The sequence below is a fragment of the Lolium rigidum genome, chromosome 3 (assembly GCF_022539505.1).
Source record: "Lolium rigidum isolate FL_2022 chromosome 3, APGP_CSIRO_Lrig_0.1, whole genome shotgun sequence".
NCBI classification, from domain to species: Eukaryota; Viridiplantae; Streptophyta; class Magnoliopsida; order Poales; family Poaceae; genus Lolium; species Lolium rigidum.
Genome location: NC_061510.1, coordinates 155,175,094 through 155,201,638, shown reverse-complemented (window position 1 = coordinate 155,201,638; position 26,545 = coordinate 155,175,094). Strand labels below are relative to the sequence as shown.

Here is a 26,545-nt window from a genome sequence, read left to right as displayed (position 1 = left end):
ACGAGCGCGAGACCATAGAGAGATCGGTGTACCGAGAAACTTGTAACCGTGTTGAGATCAATGAAGCTAGCGATCTAGTAAAGAGTTCTTCCTCTTGTCTCTCTTCTTGCATACCGGCCTTTGGTTGTGTTCTTGAGGAAAGCATCCGGAAGTTCTTCCCATCTAATCGCAAACCCTCCCCCGAATCCTCATACGTCCATTCGGCCCCAACTTAAGCCATCCTATGGCATCTGCTCGTTCACCACGACGACAGGTTGCACAGTAGGTTTCCGTGCTACGTTAAGTCTTGGTTTTAGTGAATCTGTCTCACTCTAGAAATCTGTGACGTACCTTTTGGGCTTTTGGGATGAAGGGAGTATTATAAATTTCAGAAAGGCTGGTTTTTCTGCTCCATTTGTGATGAAGAGTCTAGCTAGGGTTTATACAGTAGTGTTAATTATTGTCTACAATACGTGTTATGGTGAACTGTATATGTAATCCAGTCATCGACAAAAATATCAAAATTGCTGATTCTAGTTAAATCTCAGTGGCATTGCCGCATTGGTCTGACTATGATATCCATGTAAGATTCTATATTTTGCTCAGCTCTCGGAGAAGTACTGTAACTTCTTTTTCTTAGCAAACTGTTACTAGTTAATTATCGGTTGCGGGGGACATGTTAATTCTCAGCCAGCTAGGACACCGGACACACCCTTAAAATGTGTATGTACTTCAGCAAGATCGGCGATGTATCTAAGCAACTGAGTTTACATTCAACTAGATGCTACATATATTCCAAAAAAATAAAAACACAAGAGGTGTTCAATGTAAAAAAAAGCCGAGCTGCTAAGCAGGGCATTGGTACTTCAGGAATTGTATGTCCTTAGGACCAAGCTAGGAACCTTCTAAAAATTAACCTTCGGAGTATAACTTTGGGATCCAACTGGATAGCAAGTGGCTACCTACCAACAACTACGAAATGCCATCTTCCACCTAAGCATATATATCATTTGCAAGTTGCAGTTTCCTATTGCACAACTTGCTGGTTAGAAAAAGTGATGGCGGGCGATATGAGAGAATGACAAGGGACAATGTGACGTGGGACGAAGGAGATGGACGAGTGTCTATTGACTTTTCTCTACCTGCATTCTTCGCAACCGTATGCCATGAAGTTCATCAATTAGATTTACCCATGCAAATTCAGGCACTGCTCCGGAATCATGTTGCTGACCGAACACGTATTTCCGATACAAAATACAGAGAGATAAGAAACACTCCACTGCATGAATTTTCTATCTTTACCGATATCTTTTCATATCTAATATAGCGACATGCTACACAGATACCCCGTTTTGATAAATTAGGCGGGCATCTGAACCTTTTTTAGACCAGTTTAGCGAAGTACAGATGCAATGCAAGTCATTGATTCGTGACTCCCGCGTGTCCTCTTTGTAGCCTCATTTAACCTTTGTTGATCAGTCAAACAGAACTACATATTCCATATATGTACGTATTGTCCTTTTCTCACGGCAACAAACTTGCCAGGGACAACTCCGATAATAATAAAGTCTAAAACTGTCAACTTGTAAATTGGCCGCATCATGATAATGCAAGACAGCAAGAGGCGGACATCTTGGCCTTTTCTTTCCCTCTGGATTTTTTTCTTGCGTGAACTCGAGAAATAGTTGAACAGTAACTTTTATGGACTTTGCAAGGTGGCGCACATTGCCACTTTGATTTATTTAACAATAGTGTGTTGTTCATTCTCATGGATCGAGCAGAGTTAAATAGTTAAAGTTGCATACTAGGTAGTACAAATATATGAACTTTTCATCGCTGCCAAAAGAATTAGAATTATAAATTCTACCTGATTGCTCGATTCCAATAGGCTAGAGGGTGTGTTTTCTGTCACGATATGGAGAGGTGTGATGATATGGAGGATAACCCGGCCTGGCATTTCAATCCGGGAGGTGTGTTTTCTGCCAAAGCAGCCTACAGGGTGGGTATCAACATCAGAGATAGAAAGAAGGGGAAGGATGCTGCAGTCTCCCGAGCAGCTCCTAAAAATAGTGTGATCAAGTTTGACTAGAACAATATTTAGGATATGAAAGGGCCAAATAAACTGAAGATATTTGCGTGAAGAGTTGCGCATAACAGCCTTGCAAATAGAATGAAGATTCACACGATTGGTGTCGACCTTGATACTAGATGCCTTATCTGCAACCGTTTGGATGAGGATGGTGGCCATGTGTTTCTCAAATGCAAGATAGTGAACGGGTGTTGGACATGCTGGGGCTGAGTGAAACCAGGGAAAATTTATTGGAGTGCTACTCAGCTCATGTTATGCTTGAAAGCCTATGGACTTGTGAGGATGATGCCAAATTGAAAGCTCTCATTCTTATGTGGGAGTTGTGGGGATTGCGAAATAAGGTGAATGCGGGGGATACAATCAGAAGCACCTTGGAGGTTACTCGGTGTCGAGAGGCACCTACTAGCCTTTTAGTCTCTAAACCTCCCAACCAAACCTCGGAATTTTTTGTGAAAGTGAATTTCGATGGAGCTTCAACAAAGCTAGCTGCAGTGGTGTCTGGGGCTTCATCATTTGTAACCACAAGGGAGAGTTTGTGGCAGAAGGAGCGGGGAAGTCTTGTCACACTGAAACTGTAGCCTGCCTTTTAGAAGTTGAATGAGTCAAATTCTACAAACCTTGTGCGGGCTTTATAAGAAAGGACTATGATAGATTTGCCATTGGAGTGCTAGCGATGGAGGCGATAAGAAAATGTGCACTGAACTTCGTTTCTTTCTGGGCATCTTTTTGCCAACGTTTGTGTAATTCTACAGCTTACGAGCATGCGAAGTTCAGTGTTTTGTCAGATATGTGTGACTGCTTTTGGAAGGACTCTGCCCCTAGTTGTGTAACAAACATTGTTGCCATCGATTTGGCTGAGCTGGTTGAGTAATGAAATGGCATATTCCCATTTAAAAAATAGGCTAGAGCGTGACTGAAAAATACAGTAAACAGAAACTTTTTGGGACTTACCTGCACCCAATGGGCCTGCAGAATTGCACTCTATTTTTATTACCGGCATGCATATTCATCCCAATGATTGATTTCATATACATATTATGATACAAAAGCAAGGTTAAAGTCAAAGAAGAAAGCTTTAGGGGTGGTGGCCCCTATTTGGTCCTGGTTGTTGCATCAAGTAACTCTAAGATCATTTCACGCAACTTTGTAGAAATTTGACGAATTAAACAGAGGGTTGAATTGTAAAAAAAACAAAGCTTTAAAGGAAGCTACCTCGCTTTGGTTCACCAATAAGCTCAAAGTAGCTCGTCAAACGTAGCAATGCTCGTCAATACTTACTTGATTTAGAGGATAATGCGAAGCTCGTGGGGTTAAAGTTGGAAATATTGAACTTTGATGTAAGTTTCATCCATAAGAATGTGGGACCCAGTTACACGCTTCGGTTGTCGATAACCTCAAAGTTACTTCTCTACACGCGAGCGGTAGTTTCATTTTGTGTATTATGAATCTACAATAACTTTTTAAATAACTTAAATGGATAGCTTCCATCCTTATGTTATGTGACCTAGAATCAAAACGAAATTTTGTTACAATGATATTTTAAATTTAGCCAAGCAGATAAAATCCAGGTTTTTCAAAGCCAAAAATGAGTTGTAGGATCAAACTTGGCAAAGTTAACCTTGGCAACACTATTGGCTATTTTGTGTGAGTTTCCTCTATAAGACTGTGGGACCTAGTTACACACCCTTCATCTGTCGATAACCTCAGAGTTACTTCTATACACGCGAGTGCTACGTTTGAAGTTTCATTTTGTGTATTATAAAACTACATCAAAAAATTCAATAATTTAAATGGATAGCTTCCATCTGTACGATATGTGACCTAGAATCAAAACGAAAATTTGTTACAATAATATTTCAAAATTAGCTAAGCAAATAAAAACCAGGTTTTTCAGAGCCAAAAATGAATTGTAAGATAAGACTTGCCAAAGTTAACCTTGGCAACACTATCCAACGTTGTGTGAGTTTCTTGGATATTTATCAAACCGAATTGAGGTCTAGAGCCATGTCGTGCGAGTTTACCAACTTCGGCGTTGAATGCCAAGTCGGGTTTGTGAATTGCAGGGCAAGTTGCCAGTATAGCATGTTTCAAATGTAATCGATGTTTGATGGAACGGCAATACATTAGTGGATCATGGGCTTTGTCCAGACTTAGGAGTTCGGTAGCAGCGCGCTTAGCAAGCTACTACTATCTCAAGGGCCTCCGGACGACTGGAGCTGATTGTCTTGGATCTTTCCCGTGGCCGTATAGACAGGACCACAATCAGGGGGGTCCAAATTCGCGAGCTCTCGGTGAATCGTTGATCGTGCAAAGTGTAGCCCAGCTGGCCGTGTGATCTTTAGAACGGACAGAGGATAGAGACGTCGCTGACGCCTGCGTTGATCGGCCCCTCGTGTTTCGGGCAAATCCTCCTGGACTCGACACGTTCCGGCGACGTGTCTCTCCAGTGCCACGACTCACAACAATCGAGCGCTCTAGTACTACTGCTTCACATCATCACATCACATGTCGATCCGTTCATATACAGCTACTCCTAGAGGCCGGCTTCCGTGTGCGTGCTCTCGTCGTGATCATATCATCATCGATCTCTGCCTTCTACCGAGCCGGAAGCTCTGGACGACATGTCGGACGCCAGGGATACGGCCGCCGCGAGCGTCGACGACAACAACCGCCACGGCGGCAGCGGCGCAGAGGCACCGCCGGTGGCGAAGGGCGGGGCGACCATATCCATCACCATCGTCCTCCTCGTGCTGCTCGTGGCCTCCGTCGCGGCGTTCCTGATGTCGCCGCCGCCGGGCGGCAAGCCACCGGCACCGATGGAAGGACCTGGCGTGGCGGGCGGCAGCCGCTCCGGCTCCGAGCCGGTGGAGCACGCCGTCGGCCATGGCACCCCCGGGTTCAACAGCCGGCTGGACGCGTTACGCGCGTGGGCGAAGCTGACGTGGATGAAGCTTCAGCGGCCGCGCTCCGACGAGCCTCGGTACGTTTCATGTTCGTGACTGATCGTTAGATGATGGAGTCTAGACGCCCGTTTTTTACTTCCTAGCTGACAAAGTGTACGTGTGTTTCTGTTTGCAAAAGGTATGACGGCGGTGGAATCGCCGGCTCAGCGGCGGAGGCGGCCAAGAAGAGCCTGGAGATGGGCAAAGAGACGGCGGAGCAGGCCGGGGCAGCCGTGGCAGGTGCGGCGGAGGATGCCGTGGGGATGGCCAAGGACACGGCCAAGGCATAGTCCGATGCAGAGCGCGCTGCCGTGTACTAGTATTGTATTGTACGTTGTGCTCTTGTGTAGATACTCTACTGTAGCTGTATGGATGTACTCGTGGATAGCTGTATGGTTGGTCAGTTCTTTCGCTGCCCGAGTACCATAACTTGCAAGAATCCCGCTTCTTTCATAAGTACACCTGTAACTCGTGGATAACTCACGTGCGCTCCAAGTCACAATATCGAAAAAAAAAGACTGCAAGATGATGAATGCTTGAACTCCCAAAATTTCTCGCGGAAAGTACTCCCTCCGGTTCTATGAAATAGAGTATGTCTTCAAACTTAGACATCCCCAAAGCTTTTGACTCTTTATTTATTGTTGAGCTTCTTGACATTTGACTCTTTATTGTTGAGCTTATTCGATTCCTCTGTCGGTAACCGCCTTGCTTTACACCTCTTCCTTGAGAGTCCTCCTATATGGTATTGCTAGCATCCCAATCACTTTACACCTCTTCCATGAGAGTCCTCCTAGATGGTATTGCTAGCATCCCAATCAAGCATATGTGTGAGTTAGAGTCTTAGAGACAAGGAGACCCCCTTTCTCCGCTCCCTTTTGTCCTCAAGATCGACCCACTCCAACAAATTCTTGAGCACCTAACATAAACTTTTGTGCAAGATTGCAAGATTAGAGCGAGAGACAAAACCTCTCCTCCATCCTCATAACCTTCGGAAAGGTCACCAGTCTTGAGACAAACTTCAATAAAAGCTTGGTCGCACCCATTAGATGCCATGACATCGATCTCGATGAGGTACTTAGAGGCACACCGGTCACCTGTCATCCCACTCTCGATTTGGCAACTAAAAAGGGTGAATTTCCAACCTCTTGAAGATCAGATGGCCCGGTAGCCACAGACGGAGCCAGGAATGAAGTATAAGGGAAACAATTTTAGTATGAGAGGGGCAGAACTAGCTAAAATCACAGAAATAAGGAGCTGCCATGGCTTTTGTTCAAAGGAAAATCATGAGCATAGGGAGGCGCAGCCCCCCCCCCCCTCGTCCCCCCTTGTCTCCGTCCCTGCCGGTAGCTCGTTACTTGGGATGTGAAGAACATCAATGCCAATTGTGGAGCTCTTGTCAAATTCATCCTCACTTCGCAAGCCATCTTCCACCTCACTTCACTCACGATTCTGCCAGGATGTTTTGCTAGCATGAACAAGAAAGAAAGGGCCTTCTTGTGGGTAGGTACAAAGGAGATCACCGGAGGTAAGTGTAAGATTAACGGTTTGTAGACCAACTCACCTTGGTGGCTTGAGGATTTTGCACCTTCAGAATGTGCTTGTGTCCTCGCCTTGGTTTGAACGGGGAGATCTCAAAAAACTTTGGTTTGGCTTGGGTTCTCCTTGTGACTCGGTGAACATGAGCCTCTTCTACGTCACAACCACCATCACCATTGGCAACGGAAAAATTGCGCGTTTTTAGGACTCACTTTGGCTCAACAGAAAGATACCTAAAGATATTTTTCCCCTTATTTTTGAAGTCTCTACCAGGAAGAAATGGATTGTCAAGTAAGCTCTTAACAATAACGCTTGGATATCAAAAGATTAAGATGGATGCTAGCTTGACCATTGACCACATTGAAGAGTACCTCCACCTTTGGAATGAGCTAAATAATGATGCATCGAGATGTGGAGGACACTATTGGTTGGAACCTCACTTCAAGCGGAGAGTATTCCACAACTTCGGCTTACAACACCCATTTATCGAAGCTACACAACCTTGCATGAATAAAGTAGTGCAGAAATTTTGGGCCCCTCCAAAGATAAAATTCTTCGTGTGATTAGACACTCAAATTAGGCCTTAGACGGTGTTTGCAAGCAAAAATCAAGAAACAACACCTCGCCTCTTCTCACATTGTCGGTATACCAAGAGACACTATTTAGCATCAACTTACATTCAAATTTAGACAAAATTGTGACAAGTTTCATCGACGGAGGGATTAGCACGCATAAAAACCTTAGAAGCTCGTAAAGATAGCACAGCAGGGGAAACAGTTTATAGTTGAGGCAACAGCTAGGCAAAAATATCTTACTTCTATCGTTCAACACGAACAATCGTAGGGCGCTGAAGTTTCATCAGGCTTGGGTTTGTAAGCTGAACCAAACGAGCTGCACTACAACAGATGAATATCCTATCTATATCTGTACACGAACCAACAGATAGTGTCACGTTGTGTGTTCAGTACAACTATTTCACTTCCAACGCACAAAGAGCAACCACTGCTACCTGCTTTGACTGACTGTTTATCCCTACCTCCGCAAACTAGCACATTTGCAGAGGAACCAGATTCAGGCCGACGAAAACGCTGATCGTGCTTGTCTAAAAAATATATACACAACCGGAGGCAAGATGTGACTCGTGCGCCAGTTTGCTCGCTTAACCAGCAATATGTGTGCCATCCTGTTTAGTTTTACCGTCGCCGTAGCCGTGCTACCGAGGAGGTGGGCGGCGTTTTCAGGACGGGCAGATGCTCACGAACACGGGCAGCCTTCGCACAGGGGTGCGACGTGGGGCGTACAGGTATTGGCTGATGGCGGCGTTCTCCTCTTCAGTGGGCGGCCATGCGAACGCCTCCCGCTGCACCGATGGCGGCTTCAGTTCAGGCCGCTTTGGTGTCCATGAGTAACAGGCCGGCGGTCTAGCAGGAGTGGCCGGGGTGGATCTCGGCGGCGTGAAGTAAGCAGTGGATGGTGTCCTGATGGGGGTGGTTGCTGCGCCAGGAGTATGGGGGCCAGGTGACCGCAGCCATGGTGGTAGGAGATGGTGGTAGCTTCCGGGGCTTGGCTGCATGTTAGGACTGGCACCCTGCACCGACCGCCCGCTGCGAAAATCCACCTGTATTGTATGACAGACAGAGATGTGTTATAAGTGGGTTTATTATAATCTACATCGTGTATGGCATAATAACAATGTGAAACTTATCAGGAGAATGAGGAACATTTATAGTGTAATATAAAGGCATCACCAGAACTACACTGGCATTTGGTACTCCTGTGTCCGACAAAGCCGAAAAAAGGAAGGTGATATTGAACAGTTGTGACCTTAATAGAGATGTCTGAAGTCTGAACTACATTTACAAAGTTAACTACACCGGCATTTGGTACTCCTATGTCCAATTCCATGTCTCAAGGCATACTCTTGCAGTCTTGCTCATATAGCCATGCATATGCCAGAGTATCAGAATTGTTCAGTTCACCTACTGTTATTTTTCTATCTGTATATTACATTCGGTCTGTATAGGAAGTCCAAATGGGTTAAAAATAACAAAAGCTACAGGTAGTTATACGTTTGGAGAAATATTTACATGTATGCAATTCAAAAAAGAAACAGAGCATGTGTTTAATTTAAGACAAATAGTCTATCATAACAATGACACAATCATCTCTCTGAGTAGCCCAGGCCTGTTTTTGTTATTTTTTTCACTAATTGATGGTAGTGTTTGCCAATTAGACGGTCTCTACTGGCACACCTAACGATATTACTTGGAGTGATCAATTCGGCAATTCTCAAACCTGGAACAAATAGGTAATGTGCGCATACTAGTATAAAGCCTGAATCCTGCGAAAAAAGACAAGTCCTAGTGCAATCACGGAGGGAGAAAACAATGTTATATTGTAAGTTTGTAACGGCAATTTCACAGATATTCAAAATGTTCATCAGCCAAGACAACCAACTTCTAGATGCCAGGATAATAGTAAGATTATAAACAGGAACTAAGCACCCATCCCTGCATGGTTCAAGATAATTTGTTCTGAATGTACTCAATTATTTTAGCAAGGCTAATGTTGCCAGTTGCTACCAATTTATGCAATAGTGCCTGCCAACAATTCTCTAATAGTTTACTTCTGAAAATATTCATGAGGCTTCTCTAAATTCGTTTCATCCCAAGTTGGCTAGCACCCAGGCAAAGAAACGAAAGATGAGTCCACACAACAAGTTAATATTTGCTTCATATTCCTGGAACAACAGAAGATCCTTCTCAAAGAAAGCAAAACGAAACTGCGTAACCATTTGGAATTACATAGAGAATCTACCACGAAAATAAATATCACCTGACAAGTTCAACATTGCAAGGATACCATGTAAATTCAGGGTTAATTGTGCAGGAGATCATCCAAAATTTGATCTAAATCCTATGGCACGAGCAATATCTACCTCAGAATGTCTTGGAATCATGGTTCGGAGCACACGAGACTCCTCCTTCCCATATGCAAACTGCAGAATCAAGAACAAAAGAGAAAAAACTCATCAGATTACGCATATCCATGGGCAGACACATTCCAGCCACCTCAACAAATCTTTACACAATTGGTTCCTTTACACGCATGGTTTGATATTACTAATTCCAGGCTCATACTTGATAAGGGTGGGAAAAACATCCCTGCCATTTTAAGCTATCCACATGTTTCACGTCTTCTTTTTCTAAAACAGAAAAGCTCTCTCCTTCTTTTATGCTTCCAGTTGGATAAATACATAACTAATCAACTACATTTAACTAGTAACAAAAAAACTTCCTTGTACTCCTAACAATTGTATGAGCAAGTACAGAACATGCTTTCCAGTTAGCAAAGAGTGCAAGTTCATCTACTGTGATTTTTTGGTCTGTCTTGATGAGCTCATATAAAGACTGTAATCAACACAAACAACCACTCCCAATTCCCTCCATATTTCACATAACTTTACTGTTTTTTAACAGTAAATGACCTCCCAGTTTTAATTGGCACTTCCCCCTACTTGTCCAACTAGTATAGAGCACCAAAGTTACACTCCGTTTTTCCTTTTTCCTATTTGCTGTCAGACTTAAAGCATAGAATACAAACTACAAACCTACCATAAATACATTACCAAAACCTCTGTTAATTACAGCTAAGAAAAGAATGAATTGCTATCTGGTTCACAGTTTCCAAACTAATTAAGTCATGACTTTTTTTAACAGGGTCATGACTTTACAACACTTTTCAAATTCATCAAATATGTTCATAATTGTGCGTTCTACAATCTCAAGGAAATAACATCACGACTTCATGCCATCTCATCAGATGCTGCATATCCATGAGCAGCCACATTCCAGCCATCTCAACAAATATTTACACAATCGGTTTGTTTACAACCATGGTTTGATATTACTATTTCCAGACCCGAACTTGATAAGGGTGGGAAAAACTGCCCTGCCATTTTAAGCTATCCACACCTCATGTTTCACATCCTCCTTTTCTAAAATAGAAAAGCTCTCTCCTTCTTTTACGCTTCTAGTTGGATAAATACAGAAACTTTTCGACACACCATTCATAAGACATAGCACCATAGAGGTACACAGCTGCAATGCATACTGCAGATAGTAGCAACCAGTCAACTACATTTAACTAGTAACTACAAAACTTCCTTGTAGTCCTAACAAATGTATGAGCAACTACAGAACGCAAAGCGTGCAAGCTCATCTGCTGCGATTTTTCTGGTCTGTCTTGATGAACTCATAAAAAGGCTGTAGTCAACACAAACAACCACTTCTAATTTCCTCTATATTTCACGTGACTACCCAGTTTTTTTAGGGTCCCCAGTTTAATTGGCACTTCGCCCTACTTGTTCAACCAGTATAGAGCACCAAAATTACACTCCGTTTTTCCATTTTCCTATTTGTTATCAGAATTAAAGCATAAAATACAAAGTACAAATCTACCATACATACATTACCATAACCTCTTTTAAGAACTTGATTTCTTACAGCTAAGAAAAGTATGAATTACTATCTGGTTTACAGTTTCCACACTAACCAAGACAACCAAGTCATGACTTCTTTTAGTACCAGGGTCATGACTTACTCCTACAACGCTTTTCAATCATCAATTATATGTTTATTATTGTGTGTTCTACAATCTCAAGGAAATAACATCACGAGCATTCCCAAACACAAGCAGATAATAAGTAGGGAGGGCGCCCCAGTAAAACAAGAGCCCGAGAAGGCGATAAGTGTGAATGGATTACCTGGCGACAGGAGCTGTAGCGACCGCTGCCGCAGGAGAGAGGGGAGTCGGCATTGACGAAGCCGAGGTCAGGGAAGGAGGGGCGGCGCCTGGGGCGAGAGCCGGAGTCGTTGGTGACGAGCACGCCATCCATGACGAGCACATCATCGTCAGTCGTCTGCGACCCCAACGGAGAGCCCTGGAAGAGTAGGCGCCCCATATTGGACTTGTGGGAGAACTCGGGGTAGACACGGTGGTGGCTGTAGCGGAGCTGCGATTCATCTAGCCCGAGGTCCAGCCCTCCTGAGGAAGACGACGATGACGACAGCCCCCAGCTCCCGCCATCGCCGTCAGCGGCAGCAGCGTTGAACGCCGGCATGAGACGGGTGCCCGTCGACGGGGTCGACATGCGGCGGCACCGCCTTGTTGACGTGTCCACCGACTGGCCTCCACTCCCGCCGCCGCCGCCGCTGCCGGGGGCTGCGCCGAGGTAGCGCCGGGGCTCCATCGCTGCACCGGAGGAAGGGGGTTAGCGCTGTAGCCCGTATATATCAGTTAATCCATATCTGACGAAACTAAAACGGAATTTTCTGAACCAAATTTGAAGAAATGCGATACTGAATGTCGATAAAATACACGCGGAAACTGCAGAGCTCGCGATTTGAAGCGGGTCGCGCAAGCGAGCCCAGCGGAAAACGGCGTGTCGATTTCGGATGCGGTTCCGTAATCGTACGATACGCGCTGCTTCGATTTCACGGAACCATCGAGGGGGTCGAAAATTTGGGGGAAATTCAAACCATCGGAACAGAAGCGTCGAGCAGTACCGATCGAACCCACGGAAACTCACCAGCAAAACCGCGGAAATCAACGGATTTCTACTCCAGATGAGTACGCGGAAGCACGAACCTGGAGATTGAGCCCAGAAGCGACCGGATACGCCCGAGCCCCTCACACTAATCCCGGAAAACATTTCCCCCAAATAAGATCCCCCGAAGCAGGAGAACACGAGCACTCGAATCAGGAGGGTGGGGCGGCGGAGGAGGGGAGGATCGAGCGGAGCGCCTACCATCCATCCTGACGGCGTAGCTTCCAGAGCCCCAGTGTCGCCCGGCGATGGCGCCCGCCGCTGGAGTGCTCGGGTTCGGCGGTTTGAGGAGGAGAAAAGGGAGGTGGATGGGGAGCAGCTTTTTTTTCAGGTGCCTCTCGGCTACTTTGGGTTTGAATTTTCAGATGACAGGCCGGCGGCGGAATCAAGTGGTTAGACTTCCTTCGTTGGGCCCAAACATCATGGGCCCTCTTACAGAGTTGGATTATATCTAGCCTCTACAGTTTTCGCTAAAATAGTATTATTTTTTTACTTCGCCAAAATACGAAAACCTTGATTTTTTCAAATTAATTCTATAGTTAGGACTTTTTCATTCGACGTCTGTTTTTGAAGAATTTCTTGACTAAATTTTCTGAAAATTGTTTTGTGATTCCTTTGTTTTGGCAAGATCAATAGAAACTATCCAGTTGAGTTCAAGGCGGAAATCCCCTAGATCAAAGACTTGAGAAAGGGTGTGGAGACATGGCAGGGTGGCACTGAGATTAGGACCGCAATGACGGATACAGTGGCACCATTTGGCATAGTTGCTAACAATACAAGAGCGTTAGACATCTCGCAACGGATATGTGTGGGGCGACACATCGTAGAAGTGCCTTCAAAAGTTTTTTGTAGGGGGGTCATTCTTTTGTGACAACTAGCAAAGCAATCGGCTATAGATGCATCGTGGTAGATACCGTATCTACACATAGCGGTGCCATGGTAGGTGGCATGCAAGAGTGACACTCTTTGGTGTCACGCTCGAGGAACATAAGCGTTATTCATTGCGTCGTGCACAACCGAAGGTTAGTTGAGACAAAATCAGGCTTGGCCCACCCCGCCCCATGAGGTTTATGCATGCCAGCAAACTTGTAAAATTTAGCCCACTAACAACCCAATTTAGTACCTTTTAACCTATTGGTCCTCCCATATTTTCTTAGCAAGCTCCGTTGTTGGCACCGTGCATGGTACGAGAGGTTTCAAATGGGTCCCCCGCTAGAGAATAGACAAGTGTGATGTGCTAACTTATCCGGCTCATCTCATTAACTGGTGTGTCCCACCATGTTGAGTTGTTTCCTTACTAATTATTTAATCACACACAACCCCACCCCCACTCATTCTCTCTACCGTATCAACTTATCCCACATGGTGGACGTTCAAATCTTTTGATGGGCAACATCAACTGTAGCGGTGGAGACAACGTGATGATGCCGATCGATAATGAAATCGAGAGTAGAGAGGTATCGTAGGCTATCTATTATCCTTGGGTTTTCTTGGATGTCGATTAGTATTGATTTTCCTTCACCGAGAGTTGAGGTTTTGATCTCCGGACGACAAGGTGCTCAGGTGGATCCATAACGAGAACCGAAACGACATCGATGATATGTAGTGGTAGTGTGGTTGTGGCTGATTCCCGTGTCGGCTCGTGACATACAAGGGAGTGGGCACTGGCCGCAGGTTCATGTGTGCCACTATAAATCATGGAGGTGCCCTTTGTGGGATAGATCCATCAACCGCACTCGACGATGATTTTTGGTGCATTGTTGTTGATGTGGAGGTCTACCCATCCCAAAAAAATAGAGGTTCCGAACATGAGTATAAGCAAAGCATGGATGAAGCAAGGCAAGAAGCGTGTGATAGCTAGAAGCGATTAAGTCATACGTGTTTTGCTATGGCCGATGTCTTGTGGTGCCACTAAAGGAAGAGCTAGAGGGCCCTCACTTAAGATGTGCCATGTGTTTCTAATATGAGTGATGTGTTTCATGTTGTTGTTATGTACCGAGTAATGTAGCTAGTAATTTAGATGTGTTTCCTACTGCCATTATATGTTTTGTGTTATTGTTTTGTAGAGTTGTTTCCTGTTTATGGCATTGTATCCAGTAATGAAGAATCAGTTGTACTTATCTCTTTGAGTGGGAGCCGTTTTTCGTTTTTCGCTTATTTTCTACACTACATCACCAGATATAGAGATTCTAGTTATCAATTATATTTTTAAATTAATATCACCTCCGCTTCAAACTGGCCATGTTTGGAAATTTAATTTAGCTCTCTATAACATACTACATTTTGGAACGGGGGTACTAAGTGAGAGCGTGGGTTTCTAAATAAAAGCTCCACCTCATCAGCACACTATGGGCTATTTGATAGACCAAAGCTCATAGACTGAGGTGTCTATAAAACAAACCATATTCTCACTCACACTATAAAATAAATCACGTCCTCACTCACACTATAAACAAAATCATGTTCTCACTCATATTTTCCATATACTACATGGAACACTTGCTCCACTTCCTCTACTCACACCACCACACTCGCCTCTCTCCACTTCTAACTCTAGTTCGTAGCGCTCCAAGTTTCACTTTGAACCCTAGATCGCGACACTCGATGTTCCACTCTAGAACCTAGATAGCAGCAGTGCAGCACTCCCTTCCCAGCCGTGTGTCTAAGTTGTAAACTTGTAGGTTGAAGTTGACCTTGCGTGGCCCCACTTGATATGTTGAAGTCATGTTGGGGTTCTCCTCTGCTTTCTCAACTTGCATGTGAAGGGATTCGTAGCATAGAAAACAAAAAAATTCCTACCGCAAGAACAAAAACCAAGCCAAGATGCAATCTAGAAGACGGTAGCAATGAGAAGATCACGAGACTAACCCTTGAAGATTTCCAAAACCTACGAGATTAGATCTCGTTGTTGCAGAAGATGATCACTTGCCGCTTTCAAAAGCGCGTAGAAGATCTTGACGGTGCCACAATCGGGCAGCACCTCCGTACTCGGTCACACGTTCGGTGTTGATGACGACGTCCTTCTCCCCGTTCCAGCGGGCAGCGGAAGTAGTAGATTCCTCCTCGGAATCCCGACAGCACGACGGCATGGTGGCGGTGGTGGTGGAGATCTCCGGCAGGGCTTCGCCAAAGCGTATGCGGGAGAGGTGGTGGAGGAGGGCGGCTAGGGTTTGGGGAGAGGGGGGCGCCGGCCACTATGGGGTGCGGCCAAGGCTTTGGTGCGGCCGGCCCCCTCCCCTTGCTCCTCATTATATAGGTGGAACCCCCAAGAGTTTGACTCAAAATCTTCGAATAAGACCCCAACTCAAAACTTGCCATAAGGATGAAACCTACCCAAGGTGAGACTCCTACTCAAGGTGGGACTCCCACCCCTTCCTTGGGGGGGTGGCCGGCCACCTATGGTGGATTCCACCTGGGACTCCTCCACCCCTTGGTTGGCCGGCCATGCTAGGTGGAGTCCCGGGACTCCACCTTCCATGGTGATTTCTTCCGGACTTTTCTAGAACCTTCCATAAATGCACCGGATCATTTTCAAACTTAGAAAATGACTTCCTATATATGAATCTTATTCTCCGGACCATTCTGGATCTCCTCGTGATGTCCTGGATCCCATCCGAGACTCCGAACAAAACTTCAAACTCCATTCCATATTCCATATCTACTTAAACGACATCAAACCTTAAGTGTGTCACCCTACAGTTCGTGAACTATGCAGACATGATTGAGACTTCTCTCCGACCAATAACCAATAGCGGGATCTGGAGATCCACAATGGCTCCCACATATTCAACGATGACTTAGTGATCGATTGAACCATTTACATACGATACCGATTCCCTTTGTCACGCGATATTTTACTTGTCCGAGGTTTGATCATCGGTATCTCAATACCTTGTTTGTGGTGACCCTGCATACCACTGCATGATGTAGTATGTCAGTCGTTGATATAACATTCACGAAGTACCAATCCGCAAATATTACATCCCTCAGAGTAGTACAACAGAACATAGCAGGTCCGTAACTCATTCATTGATTATTACAAACCATATGTACATATCATTACGGAGTTCCTCCTGGGTCCAGAGAGGAATACTCCTGGGTTCGAGTTGAACCCAGCTTAACTTACAATATAGAAGTCTTAGCAGGTTATACATTTATTCTCATCGGGCAGTTAAGTACTAAAGGTTTCACACTGCTCGGTTACTACTACTAGTAGGGTACTCTATGCTTGTTCTCCTTCGGAACCGTTCCCGGCTGCGTAGACTATGAGATAGTCTACACCTTCTATTCCTCCGGAGAGGTCTGGTTATTCATAGCAGATTTCTTCTTCTCCTTCCTGGTTGTCGGTGTCCTCCTCAAGATGATTCAGGCAATCTAAGCAGGGGATTTAAGAGTGGTATGAGTACGAGCGTACTCAACAAGTTCATTATAGAAAAGAGGTGTTTAATGCACTAGCTACGATATCAGACCAGAAAGTCTAATACCAATGCAGGTTTTGATAATCATTTCTTCAAGAGGTTGCTTTTATTTAGAAGAACTATGTCTGTCAGCCTTCACCGGTTTACTAGAACTTCATGGAGTTCCTTTCCGGCAGCGTTCGCAGTTCCAAAACCCGTAACAGGGAGTGACAGGTCACGATTCATTACACTCTGCAGAGGTGTGTTGCTTTACCCATAAAAGATCTTAACCATGGTGCCAACCGGGCAACTTTCCCGTCCACACTTCCTTTGGTGTGAGGCCAGGTATAAGGTCTTAGCCAATCATATTCCTCTGCTACCTCGCACACCCACCCTTTGTTGCAATCCCCGACCATGGGTCCTCGCCGGTGTACTTATACCAATTAAGGATGGCCCCAGACCACGACAACAATTCTGGGCTAACTACCATAAACTCCTTCGCTGGTAGATGCAACCCATCATAGACCGCATTACCATGGGGACTTTAACGGGTTCCCCACCTTACCGCTTGTCCTTAACTGGATCAAGTGTCTACGGTAAGCGCATCCGTTGATGTACGAGAGGTGGAAATACAATTGACTACTCCGTCCCACTCCAGATCTTATGGTTAACACGAGTTTTTACGGCACAAGAATCACTGGACGACATTTGTTGTTTAATCCTAGATGGATATAAACCCTTGCAATGGAACCTCCACCATGTCAACACATTCCATGGTTCCATTGCCAACCACATAGTCATATTCATAGTGATGAAAGTAGTACTTTTGCTTTTCATGCAGGAGTGATAAGTATAGTACTTTGCAAGTAATTTGGTAAAAATACTCAAATGACATGAGCAAGCGATGAACTTGCCTGAAGACTGCAAAGTGTTGCAGTTCGATGGTGTGGACTGACCCTTGTCCTCTGTTTCTGAAAAATTGCATCATTGTCCGATAAGGGCAATGGTTAAAGAAGCAATTATGCATGCTTTTAGCTTTTAGGGTTTTGTCCCCCCTTCCCGGTGTTTTATTATTTCATGTCAGAGGTAATTACTAAGAACAGTTTTTAAGGATACTCTTTAAGAGTAAAATTCTACCTTGGAATATTGCCAAGGTGTTTTTAAGTCCAAAAGAATTTTATGGACTCAATTTATCATTAAAAATATAGGGTGTGATTTTCAATGATTAAAATATTAATTTCTTGCATTTAAATATGACTCAATTTTTAATTGTCTAAAAATGTCCATTTCATAATTTATTATGATAGATAATTTTATTTTGAGTGGTTTACACATTTTTTTAGAGCTATATTTATTTTATAGAATTTTGTGAAAGTTTTATTTAAGTGGATATTTATGAAATGTCCAAAATGCCCTCAGGCCCACCTGTCAGGGTGAACCCGAGTGGGTTGGGCTCAACCCCTTCGGCCTGGTCCGGCTCACTCGGTCGCCCTCACTTCTTCTCCTCTCCGCGTCGTTTCGTCGAACCCTAATTCCCCCGAGCTCTGGCGACACGCGGTCGCCGCCGCCGTCGCCGAATTATCCAGGCCGCCTCCGGCCATCGCCGGTGACGAGATGGGTCGCGGATGAACCGCCGCTCGACAGCGCACCCATCTTTCCGCGCCGATCTGTGGTTTGCTGCTGTCTCCGCTCGCTCCCAACTCATCTACAACGCGGATCACACGGGTCCGCGGCGATTCACCACCCCCTGGCGTTCCTGGTGCTATGGCGCCGCCGTGAGCTCCGCGTGGTGATGCGGGGCGTGGTAGCCTGGCCTGGCTTGGCTTGGCTTGGCGCCGTCGTGGCCGCCATGGCCGTGCTTCCCCGATTGTTCCTCCTCATTATTCTAGCTCAGGCAGTGATACGTCCAAAACGTATCCACTTTCCCGAACACTTTTGCTATTGTTTTGCCTCTAATTTGTGTACTTTGGATGCAACTAACACGGACTAACGCTGTTTTCTGCAGAACTGTTCTGGTGTCTCGTTTTTGTGCAGAAATCCAACTTTCAGGAAAAACCTCGGTATTTTGACAGAATGCCCTATTTTCCCAGAAAACTCACGGAGCCAGAAGGGCAAGTCAGGTGGAGGCCCGAGGGCCCCACACCCTAGGGCGGCGCGGCCCAGGAGGGGGGGCGCGCGGCTCTAGCGTGTGGCCCCCTCGGCAGGCCTCCGACGCCCTCCTTCGGACTACTTATCGCCCTCGACCTAAAAACGCACGGAGAGAAGTCGAAGTCACCAGAAACCCTCCAGAACGCCGCCACATCGCGAAACTCCGTCTCGGGAGCCGAAGTCTCCGTTACGGCACTCCGCCGGGCGGGGAATTGGAGGAGATCATCGCCGCCATCACCACCGACGCCTCTCCATCGACCAGCCATGTTTCCCCCATCCATGTGTGAGTAATTCCCCCGGCTGTAGGCTGAAGGGGATGGTAGGGATTGGATGAGATTGGTCATGTAATAGTGTAAGATTGTTAGGGCATAGTGCCTAGTGTCCATAATTGGTACTTTGATGATATTGTTGCAACTTGTTATGCTTAATGCTTGTCACTAGGGCCCGAGTGCCATGATCTCAGATCTGAACATGTTATTGTTTCATCATGATATTCATTGTTTATGGTCTTACTCTGCAAGTTGTATACACATGTCGCTGTCCGGAACCAATGGCCCCGAAGTGACGAAATCGGGACAACCGGAGGGGATGGTAGTGATGTGAGGATCACATGTGTTCACGGAGTGTTAATGCTTTGCTCCGGTACTCTATTAAAAGGAGTACCTTAATATCCAGTAGATTCCCTTGAGGCCCGGCTGCCACCTGCTGGTAGGACAAAAGATGTTGTGCAAGTTTCTCATTGCGAGCACGTACGACTATAATTGGAACACATGCCTATTGATTGCTTTGTACTTAGACACCGTTTTATTATCTGCAAATGCCATGCTTGATTGTTACATGAGTTTCTCTCATCCATGCAACGCCCGTTATCCGTCCCCGTGCCTACAGTATTTTAATCCTGCTGTTTACTATAATCACTACTGCTGTCTCACGTTACTCGCTACTCGTTATTTCACTACTATTACTGCTATAAAAGCTGTTACTCTTGATAAACTCTTGCGAGCAAGTCTGTTTCCAGGTGCAGCTGAATTGACAACTCCGATGTTAAGGCTTTCAAGTATTCTTTGTCTCCCCTTGTGTCGAATCAATAAATTGGGTTTTACTACCCGCGAAGACTGCTGCGATCCCCTATACTTGTGGGTTATCAAGACCGTTTTCTGGCGCCGTTGCCGGGGAGCATAGCTTTATTTGGAAGTTCACTTGGATTGATATTGTTCGCTGCAAATTCTCCATTATGGGTAAAACTCGCGATCCTAAAGTCGCCATATTACCATCCACTAGTTGAATGCCCGTGCGTTGCCACGGATTTTTAAGTTTTTTTTTCCATTCTTGCACATGTAAATACACATGAAAATCTCTGGTTGTGTAGGATATGACAATGGAGACACACCTGTTTAATCAACATTTCAACGACATGAACGGAGAGACAAAATATATAGTTTTAGTTATTCAAACTACATGTCATGCTCTTAATCCGTTTCAGTGACAATTATGTTCACAATTACTTTGTTGGTTCTGACATGAACTAATGAACGGAGGTTATCCATACTAAGTGATTCCACAAGTTAATACTTGGAAATTTTAACAAACAACAAATTTGATCAACCCGGTTTTGGTTTTCAACAAATTTCTCTAACCTTTTTTTATTACTATCTTATTTTCTTGAGAATGACATAGGTTATTTTTTAGAACTTTGATATCAATTTCTGGTAGTTTTCCAGTAGCCTTTTCATGGTTATTTTCTTCTTGTATCACTCACTTGTTTAAAAAAAATGTATATAGTGATGTAACTTATTGACGTGAACAAAAGTATACGACCATCTTATTTACTAAACTGAGAAGAATATGGATCCTCCTGCCTCCATGAGACTATGTCGTCTACTTTCTTTTCCCACCAGCCCATGACTTCGAACAATCCCACATTCAACAAGGATCATGGTGGGTTTTCCACTCCCCTCTTGTGAAGGATATTGTGTTTTCTCTCATAGTTCTAGATGCAACTATTATTTAAAAATGCGTTTTAAATTCTTTTCAAAATGTTAAATATGTTGAAAAAAACCTGAGTGTACATCCTTACGGTCTATATTAGCTCCCAAAAGTTTTGCAGGATTTTTTGTGTGTGGCCTATGTAAAAAAATGTCTCATGAAATGCTATTTTTAAAGTACCGGAAATTGTATTTTTTATACATGCCACAAAAACTAATTGTTTTCTGAAAAACTTCGTACGCAAACACAGATGACTTGATGTATGCTCCAATCTCTTTTTTTTAGGATTTTTGGACATTCTGATATATTTTTTAGCAAACGGGTGCATCTACACCTATGTGCTGGATTTCCGTTTCCGCCTCCTGAGCCAATTGTTCAACTCATAAAGAAACCTCGACTCAAGATTACACTAAAACAAAAAGGAAGAGTAACTTAACAAAGTTTATTCTCCTAAGTTTAACATTCCGCTACAACAAACACAAGGATAATAAGGGAAGAATCAAGCCAACTAATTTGTTCGGACATGTAGAATTATAGGAAGATGCCGTGCGATGCAATGGAGTATCTATCGGCTAAGCTGTTTAACATTGTGAGTAATACAAGGATCAAGGATAACCATGTACCAAGAGCTCGAAAACGAAACAATGTCGTGCAAGGGGCAACAAAAATATTTCTTAGAGACCGATCAAAATAAGAGTGACAAGACCCTTTCACGCACATGCCCCCTTTGGATTCTGCCATCATCTTGTGTGAGTTCTCACCCACACCGGTCATCTTTTCTCTTTGTGCCTCTTCGTCCGCCGCCCCATCATTGTGATGTCACTTCATTAAATTGGAAAAAGGTAAGTACCTTATAAAATTGAAACATCACACGTTTTCATCATCTGCTAAGGATGCAACTCTTCCATCAGCACACAAAATGCCCTTAGTGCTTAAGAAATGTCACCATTTAGAATGTACTGTCGATGTTAAAAAAATACATAAAAAGCTATATTTGACTGTTCTTCGATTCTTAGTGCAGCATAATTCAAAGTTTAGTCAGCATTCCATGTCTCTAGTTATGGAATCTAAATTCTAGCAGTGAGGAATGGAGCAAAGAAAATTATCTATTTTCACAATAAGAGAGTTTGGACAAACTTCATGGTTCTTAAATATACGTTTACCAGCAAAAACTATTGCATACAACCATGGGCACAGAAAGTTTCAGGTAAATAATTAACAAGGAATCACACGATGAAGAAAAAATAAAGAGGGGTGAATTGTTTACGCTGCTTTACAAGTAAATCATCCATCACCTTCACAGCCTGAGATTTATTTATTTACACTCTTTCACCAGTAACTCATCCATCATCATCGCAACCTGAGATTTATTTATTTACAAGCAGATTTGGTCAACATCAAATAGCCGAATGCTAATTAACCTTAATTAGCAACATCCCATATTCAATCAAGAAAATCTTATTGAAATGCTCATCTATGGCCAGTTCGTGGTTCAGTACAAAAATAAAGTAAACCTGCCCTGCTTTAGTACAAAAATGAAGTAAACAACATCTTCCGCCCGACAACTTCGTCTATGGCCGGTTCAGCACCGGCAACAAGCTGAGCCAAGAGACACTACACTCATCAACTCCTTCCTCAATGTTGTGCGTAAGGAAGCCAGGAACTCAGACTGCCTCCTCCATGGCAAAGGCCATGTGTCTCGCAATCTGTTCATTCCTTCTATTCATGCATTTCTCTACAATATCAATTTTCCTGGTTCTGTTTCTAGAACGAGAGGTGGTCAGGTGTACATCTTATAATATCGTTAGCTTGTTCATTGTTCGGATTCAATAGGTAAACGTCTATCAAGTGTAGTGTGCAATGCTTGTTTGATCAAAACTTTGCAACATAAATAATAAACTTATCATATTGGTGTAAGTGGGAAGTTGAGAATGGATGTTCAATATTGCTGGTTATCATCTTTTGGTAATTAAGGCCAAAATATTTCTCATTTAGTAGGCTCTTCTGTCATGCAGCAGAATGACAGAGCATATTGCATGGAAAACAGCACAGTTGGCAGCATTTAAAAACATTACGGGATCAAGCACAATTTTTTTTGGTGTTTCCACTTTCCAGCATTGCTCGGATGATGGATCGCACAATTTAAATTTTACCATTTGGCACTATTGGTATGAGCAAGGAATTCAACCTGATGAAAAACTAACCTTCTAACACAAAGCCTTTCAAGTACTTGTTTAACTGGAAGCCTTCAAGCAAAATAAAACTTGACTCGATGCATTCTTTCAATATTCCAATACAATAGAAAAAGAGCGAAGGAGCGAGGAGAAAAACAAAATTGTACAAGAAGACTAATAAATTGGAGAACACCTACCACAATGAAGTCTTCCAATCTACTTGACCCCTGTTTAAAAAATTAATGTCCTTGCAAACTGGTTGCTCACTTGAGGCCCTGCTGCTCCTCCATGTCCGATACAAAATCTGTATGAAACAGCAAAGTTCCAAATAGCACACGGCAAGCATCAGAACCAGACCAAGAGTTCGTTCAATGACAATGGCAACCAGAATGAATATTTTAGAAAGAAAGAGCAAAATACTAATAAGGCAAGAGACGAGAAGATGAGATATCATCGTACCTTTTTGTACTAATCAAGCAGGTCACCACCATGGCGAGATTCACTTTTATTTAGGCAATTGCCATGGAATGGACAGCGTTTGCCAGGGAAATACTTTGATTTCAGCAGCAGAAAAATCAACGACCACGGCTTGAGCAGCGCAATGAACCGCTTCTTGCGACAGCATGCTCCCGCAAACTCGCGCTGTAGGTGAATGGCTAGGAGCAGCGGGGACACGACTGGGCCTGCGGCGACACCCACCGGCCCCCCTCTCAGTCCAACGCTCGAGCATCTATGTCGTCAAAGGAGTATGATGTCGGCTAGTGCACCGAGGCTTTTCTTCTGCGGAGAGAGCAGGTGTTGACAAGATGGAGAAGGCGGAGAACATATGGGGCGCGAGTGGTGTTTCCATTCGGTTGGACTTCGAAGCACCGAGATTAACCAAGGAATATATGATGGGTTAGCGAAAACAGATATCATCACAGTAATCCACTGCTCATCTATCATCTTGTACATAAAATAATTTAAGAGGGGCCGAGCATTGGCATCCTATATCTAGCTGATGTGGCAAGGGAGAAATCTACAATTCTACCATTTAATTTAATAAGAACTATTATGTTAAATTATACGTAAAATCCACCATGGAATTTGGGCTTCAAGGAGAACAACCCATTTATCTAAATCCCATTAATTTGTTAATGGCCTTTGTTGTACCAATATAATTAAGCAATAAACAAATGATGCAACCAAAAGGTACAGAATACCTCAAACACAAAAACACAAACCTTAGAATTTGCTTTCAGATTGGTTCTTCCTACCAGCTGAGCTATTTATAAATCTTCATCAGGTTTGGCAACCAAAAATTTGTAGTGGCTAACCGAGTCTTTACCATGAGACAATCCTGAAGTATTCAACTCTGAGCTATCACGGATGTGAAAATACGAAGGACGTTAATCTACGGAGGTCTGCTCTATTCTTGGAGCTAGTCGAGCTCGAGAATAGGAGAACCAATAAATGTATGTGCTTAATACTTCGAAGAAGCTAATTCTAAGATGTGATTGGTTGTCGTGGAAGAGATATGACCCTGCGTGAAGCTTGTGTCGATTACAGAAATGGCAAAAGAGAGAAACATCTAACCGTGGCTGGAGGAGTGAATCATATATTGTCTTCTCACAGAACTATGTACTCGTCGCTGAGCTCCTCTGTTGGTCACCACATGTTGTTGATTTTTCTCATACTCTTACTTTTATTAATCAAAAGTGATTTACATCCTCCCTGGAATCTAACCGTGAAGATGCCACCCAATCTATTTTGTGGCTGAAAATTAGAGTACTAAGTATCATTGGTATAATATTGCACGAGAGAAGTACAAAATGATTAAATAGTCAGAAAATGTGAAAATAGGTTACACTGAAGTGAACTTCAGTTCCAGTCCTATAAAAGGTCTTATTTAATCAGGCATTGATATCATCGGTGCAAGCCTGCTGGAGGTCATAATTTTGCATTTGCTAGCACACATTAGCTTGTACATGATGATTATAGTACTGGGTTAGGTGCACTTGAGAGGAGATCTGGTCAATGTACCTGATATTTGAGCTAATTGAGGATGCTTGGTCCGAAGACTATTTACGAATGCGAGTTATATGAACTAAACAACATTTTTTCCTTCGCTAATCGAATATTGCAGCTAGCTGGCTATACACAATCCTCCAAACATTACCAGTTCAAAATGCAAGTTCTAACAAAATTACCGAAGATCCTCAGAAGTTCCCTCCTGAATTATCGCCCTCTTCTCCAAGACCTGAGTAAGGAAAATAAATTACTATTAGATAGTATCATGGAGTTTTATTCTTTTCTTGAGCGGAAACAGCAAACCTACCCAAATCGAATCAACCTCGGAGAAAAAATCAACTCTGATGTGTAACAAAAATGACCCTTGTCCTCAAGGGACGCCATGGCGCAGATCCTTCAAACACAAAGTTACTTGGCACATCCATGACGAAACGATCATTCCATAATTAAGCTACAGCCGTTGAATTGAGAATGAGAAGGATGCTGACACTGAAAAGGGCTGCAGCGATATACGGTAGATATTTGCATTGATGTAGACAATCATTGCAAGCTGAATCATCTACTTCTGGCCTCCGCTCATGTTGAGGCCTCTCTGCGCCGATCTCTGTCAGGTCGTCGTGCGGGAAATTCTCCATGTCCTTGTCCAGCACGCAGCACCTGATAACACTCTTGTACTCCTCAATATTCATCGGCTTGCCAAAGAGGGTTGGTGCACACCGTACCACTCTGGATCGACGACATCTACGAAACAGCAACTGGACACCGCCACCTGAATGAGGAACAAAGAAGATTGGTTTCATCGGGACCATGATCAATTCGTCATTTGATAAAATCTTCCAAGGAAGTGAAGTCTTTTTACATAGCAATGTACTGATCCAAACATTCTCTCTTCGAGCTAAAAAAAAACCACAGGGATTATGGACGGGGATTGTGAATTACACGAATGCAACAAAAAAGTCGGAAGTCTTTCTTACCGCGAGGCTGTAGCAAGGTGTCGACGCAGCCCTCGGTTGCTTCCTCTCCTCGCTCTCGATCCCGTGGCGCCGGCGCATTCCACGACCATCCTCCTCTTCGTCTCTTCCCCTCCAATTGCGCATGTGGCCCGGTGCCACGGGCACAGTCGAGAAACACGTCGAGCGAGACGGTAGCCGCGACGCGGGTACGTTGGTCGAGCGAGGTGGCGTCTCGAAGGGGATCAAAGGTGGTGGTGGAGAATTCGTGATCGCTAGCGTCGGCGGCACCATCCGCCCGGCGCCGGAGATTCCATCTTCTTAGGGGTATTCTGGGCGCGATTAGGCTCGCTGCCCTTGATCTCTGCTACCCCCGCCGCCCGGGTGCGGGCTGCCTCCGAGCCGGAGCCTTCGATTTTGCTGCGGCTGCCTCCGAGTCCGGGCCACCGCCGCGCGAGGCCCCGTCGATTTGCACTGTCGCCGCCCGGGTCGGAAGGGGATCGAGATGCCGGGTAGCGGCCAAGCTGCGGTTGCTAGCGCTGCTCTTCGAAGGCGGAGGTGGGGAGATGAGGATGAAAGAAAGGCAACGAACACGAAGCGGCCGAGTCGTGCGTGCGTGGGTGGCCGCTTTCGTTCCTTTTTTCTTTTTTTGTTTTTTCTCCACCGGGATTGGAGGGACGGACGTACCAACCATCTCACCACCTCTAGCCATTTAATATAGTAGAG

The 26,545-nt window shown here is 44.4% G+C and overlaps 1 protein-coding gene, 1 long non-coding RNA gene and 1 pseudogene across 2 annotated transcripts in view; 2 read left to right on the top strand and 1 right to left on the bottom strand.

Moving 5' to 3' along the window:
• Window positions 1-4,689: 4,689 nt before the first annotated feature.
• LOC124695702 lies at window positions 4,690-5,330 on the top strand (annotated as a pseudogene).
• A 2,661-nt stretch (window positions 5,331-7,991) lies between these two features.
• Window positions 7,992-11,422, bottom strand: LOC124701962. Its single transcript, XR_007002287.1, has 3 exons — window positions 11,312-11,422; window positions 9,485-9,544; window positions 7,992-8,164 (listed from the first exon to the last, which is right to left on the bottom strand). It is a non-coding gene; the product is annotated as an uncharacterized LOC124701962 (long non-coding RNA).
• Window positions 11,423-12,402: 980 nt separating this feature from the next.
• Window positions 12,403-26,545, top strand: part of LOC124695701 (co-chaperone protein p23-1-like) — a 24,854-nt gene continuing 10,711 nt past the window's right edge. Inside the window, exon 1 of the mRNA XM_047228523.1 lies at window positions 12,403-12,436. Coding sequence (XP_047084479.1) covers window positions 12,403-12,436 — 34 coding nt within the window. The remainder of the gene's footprint in view (window positions 12,437-26,545) is intronic.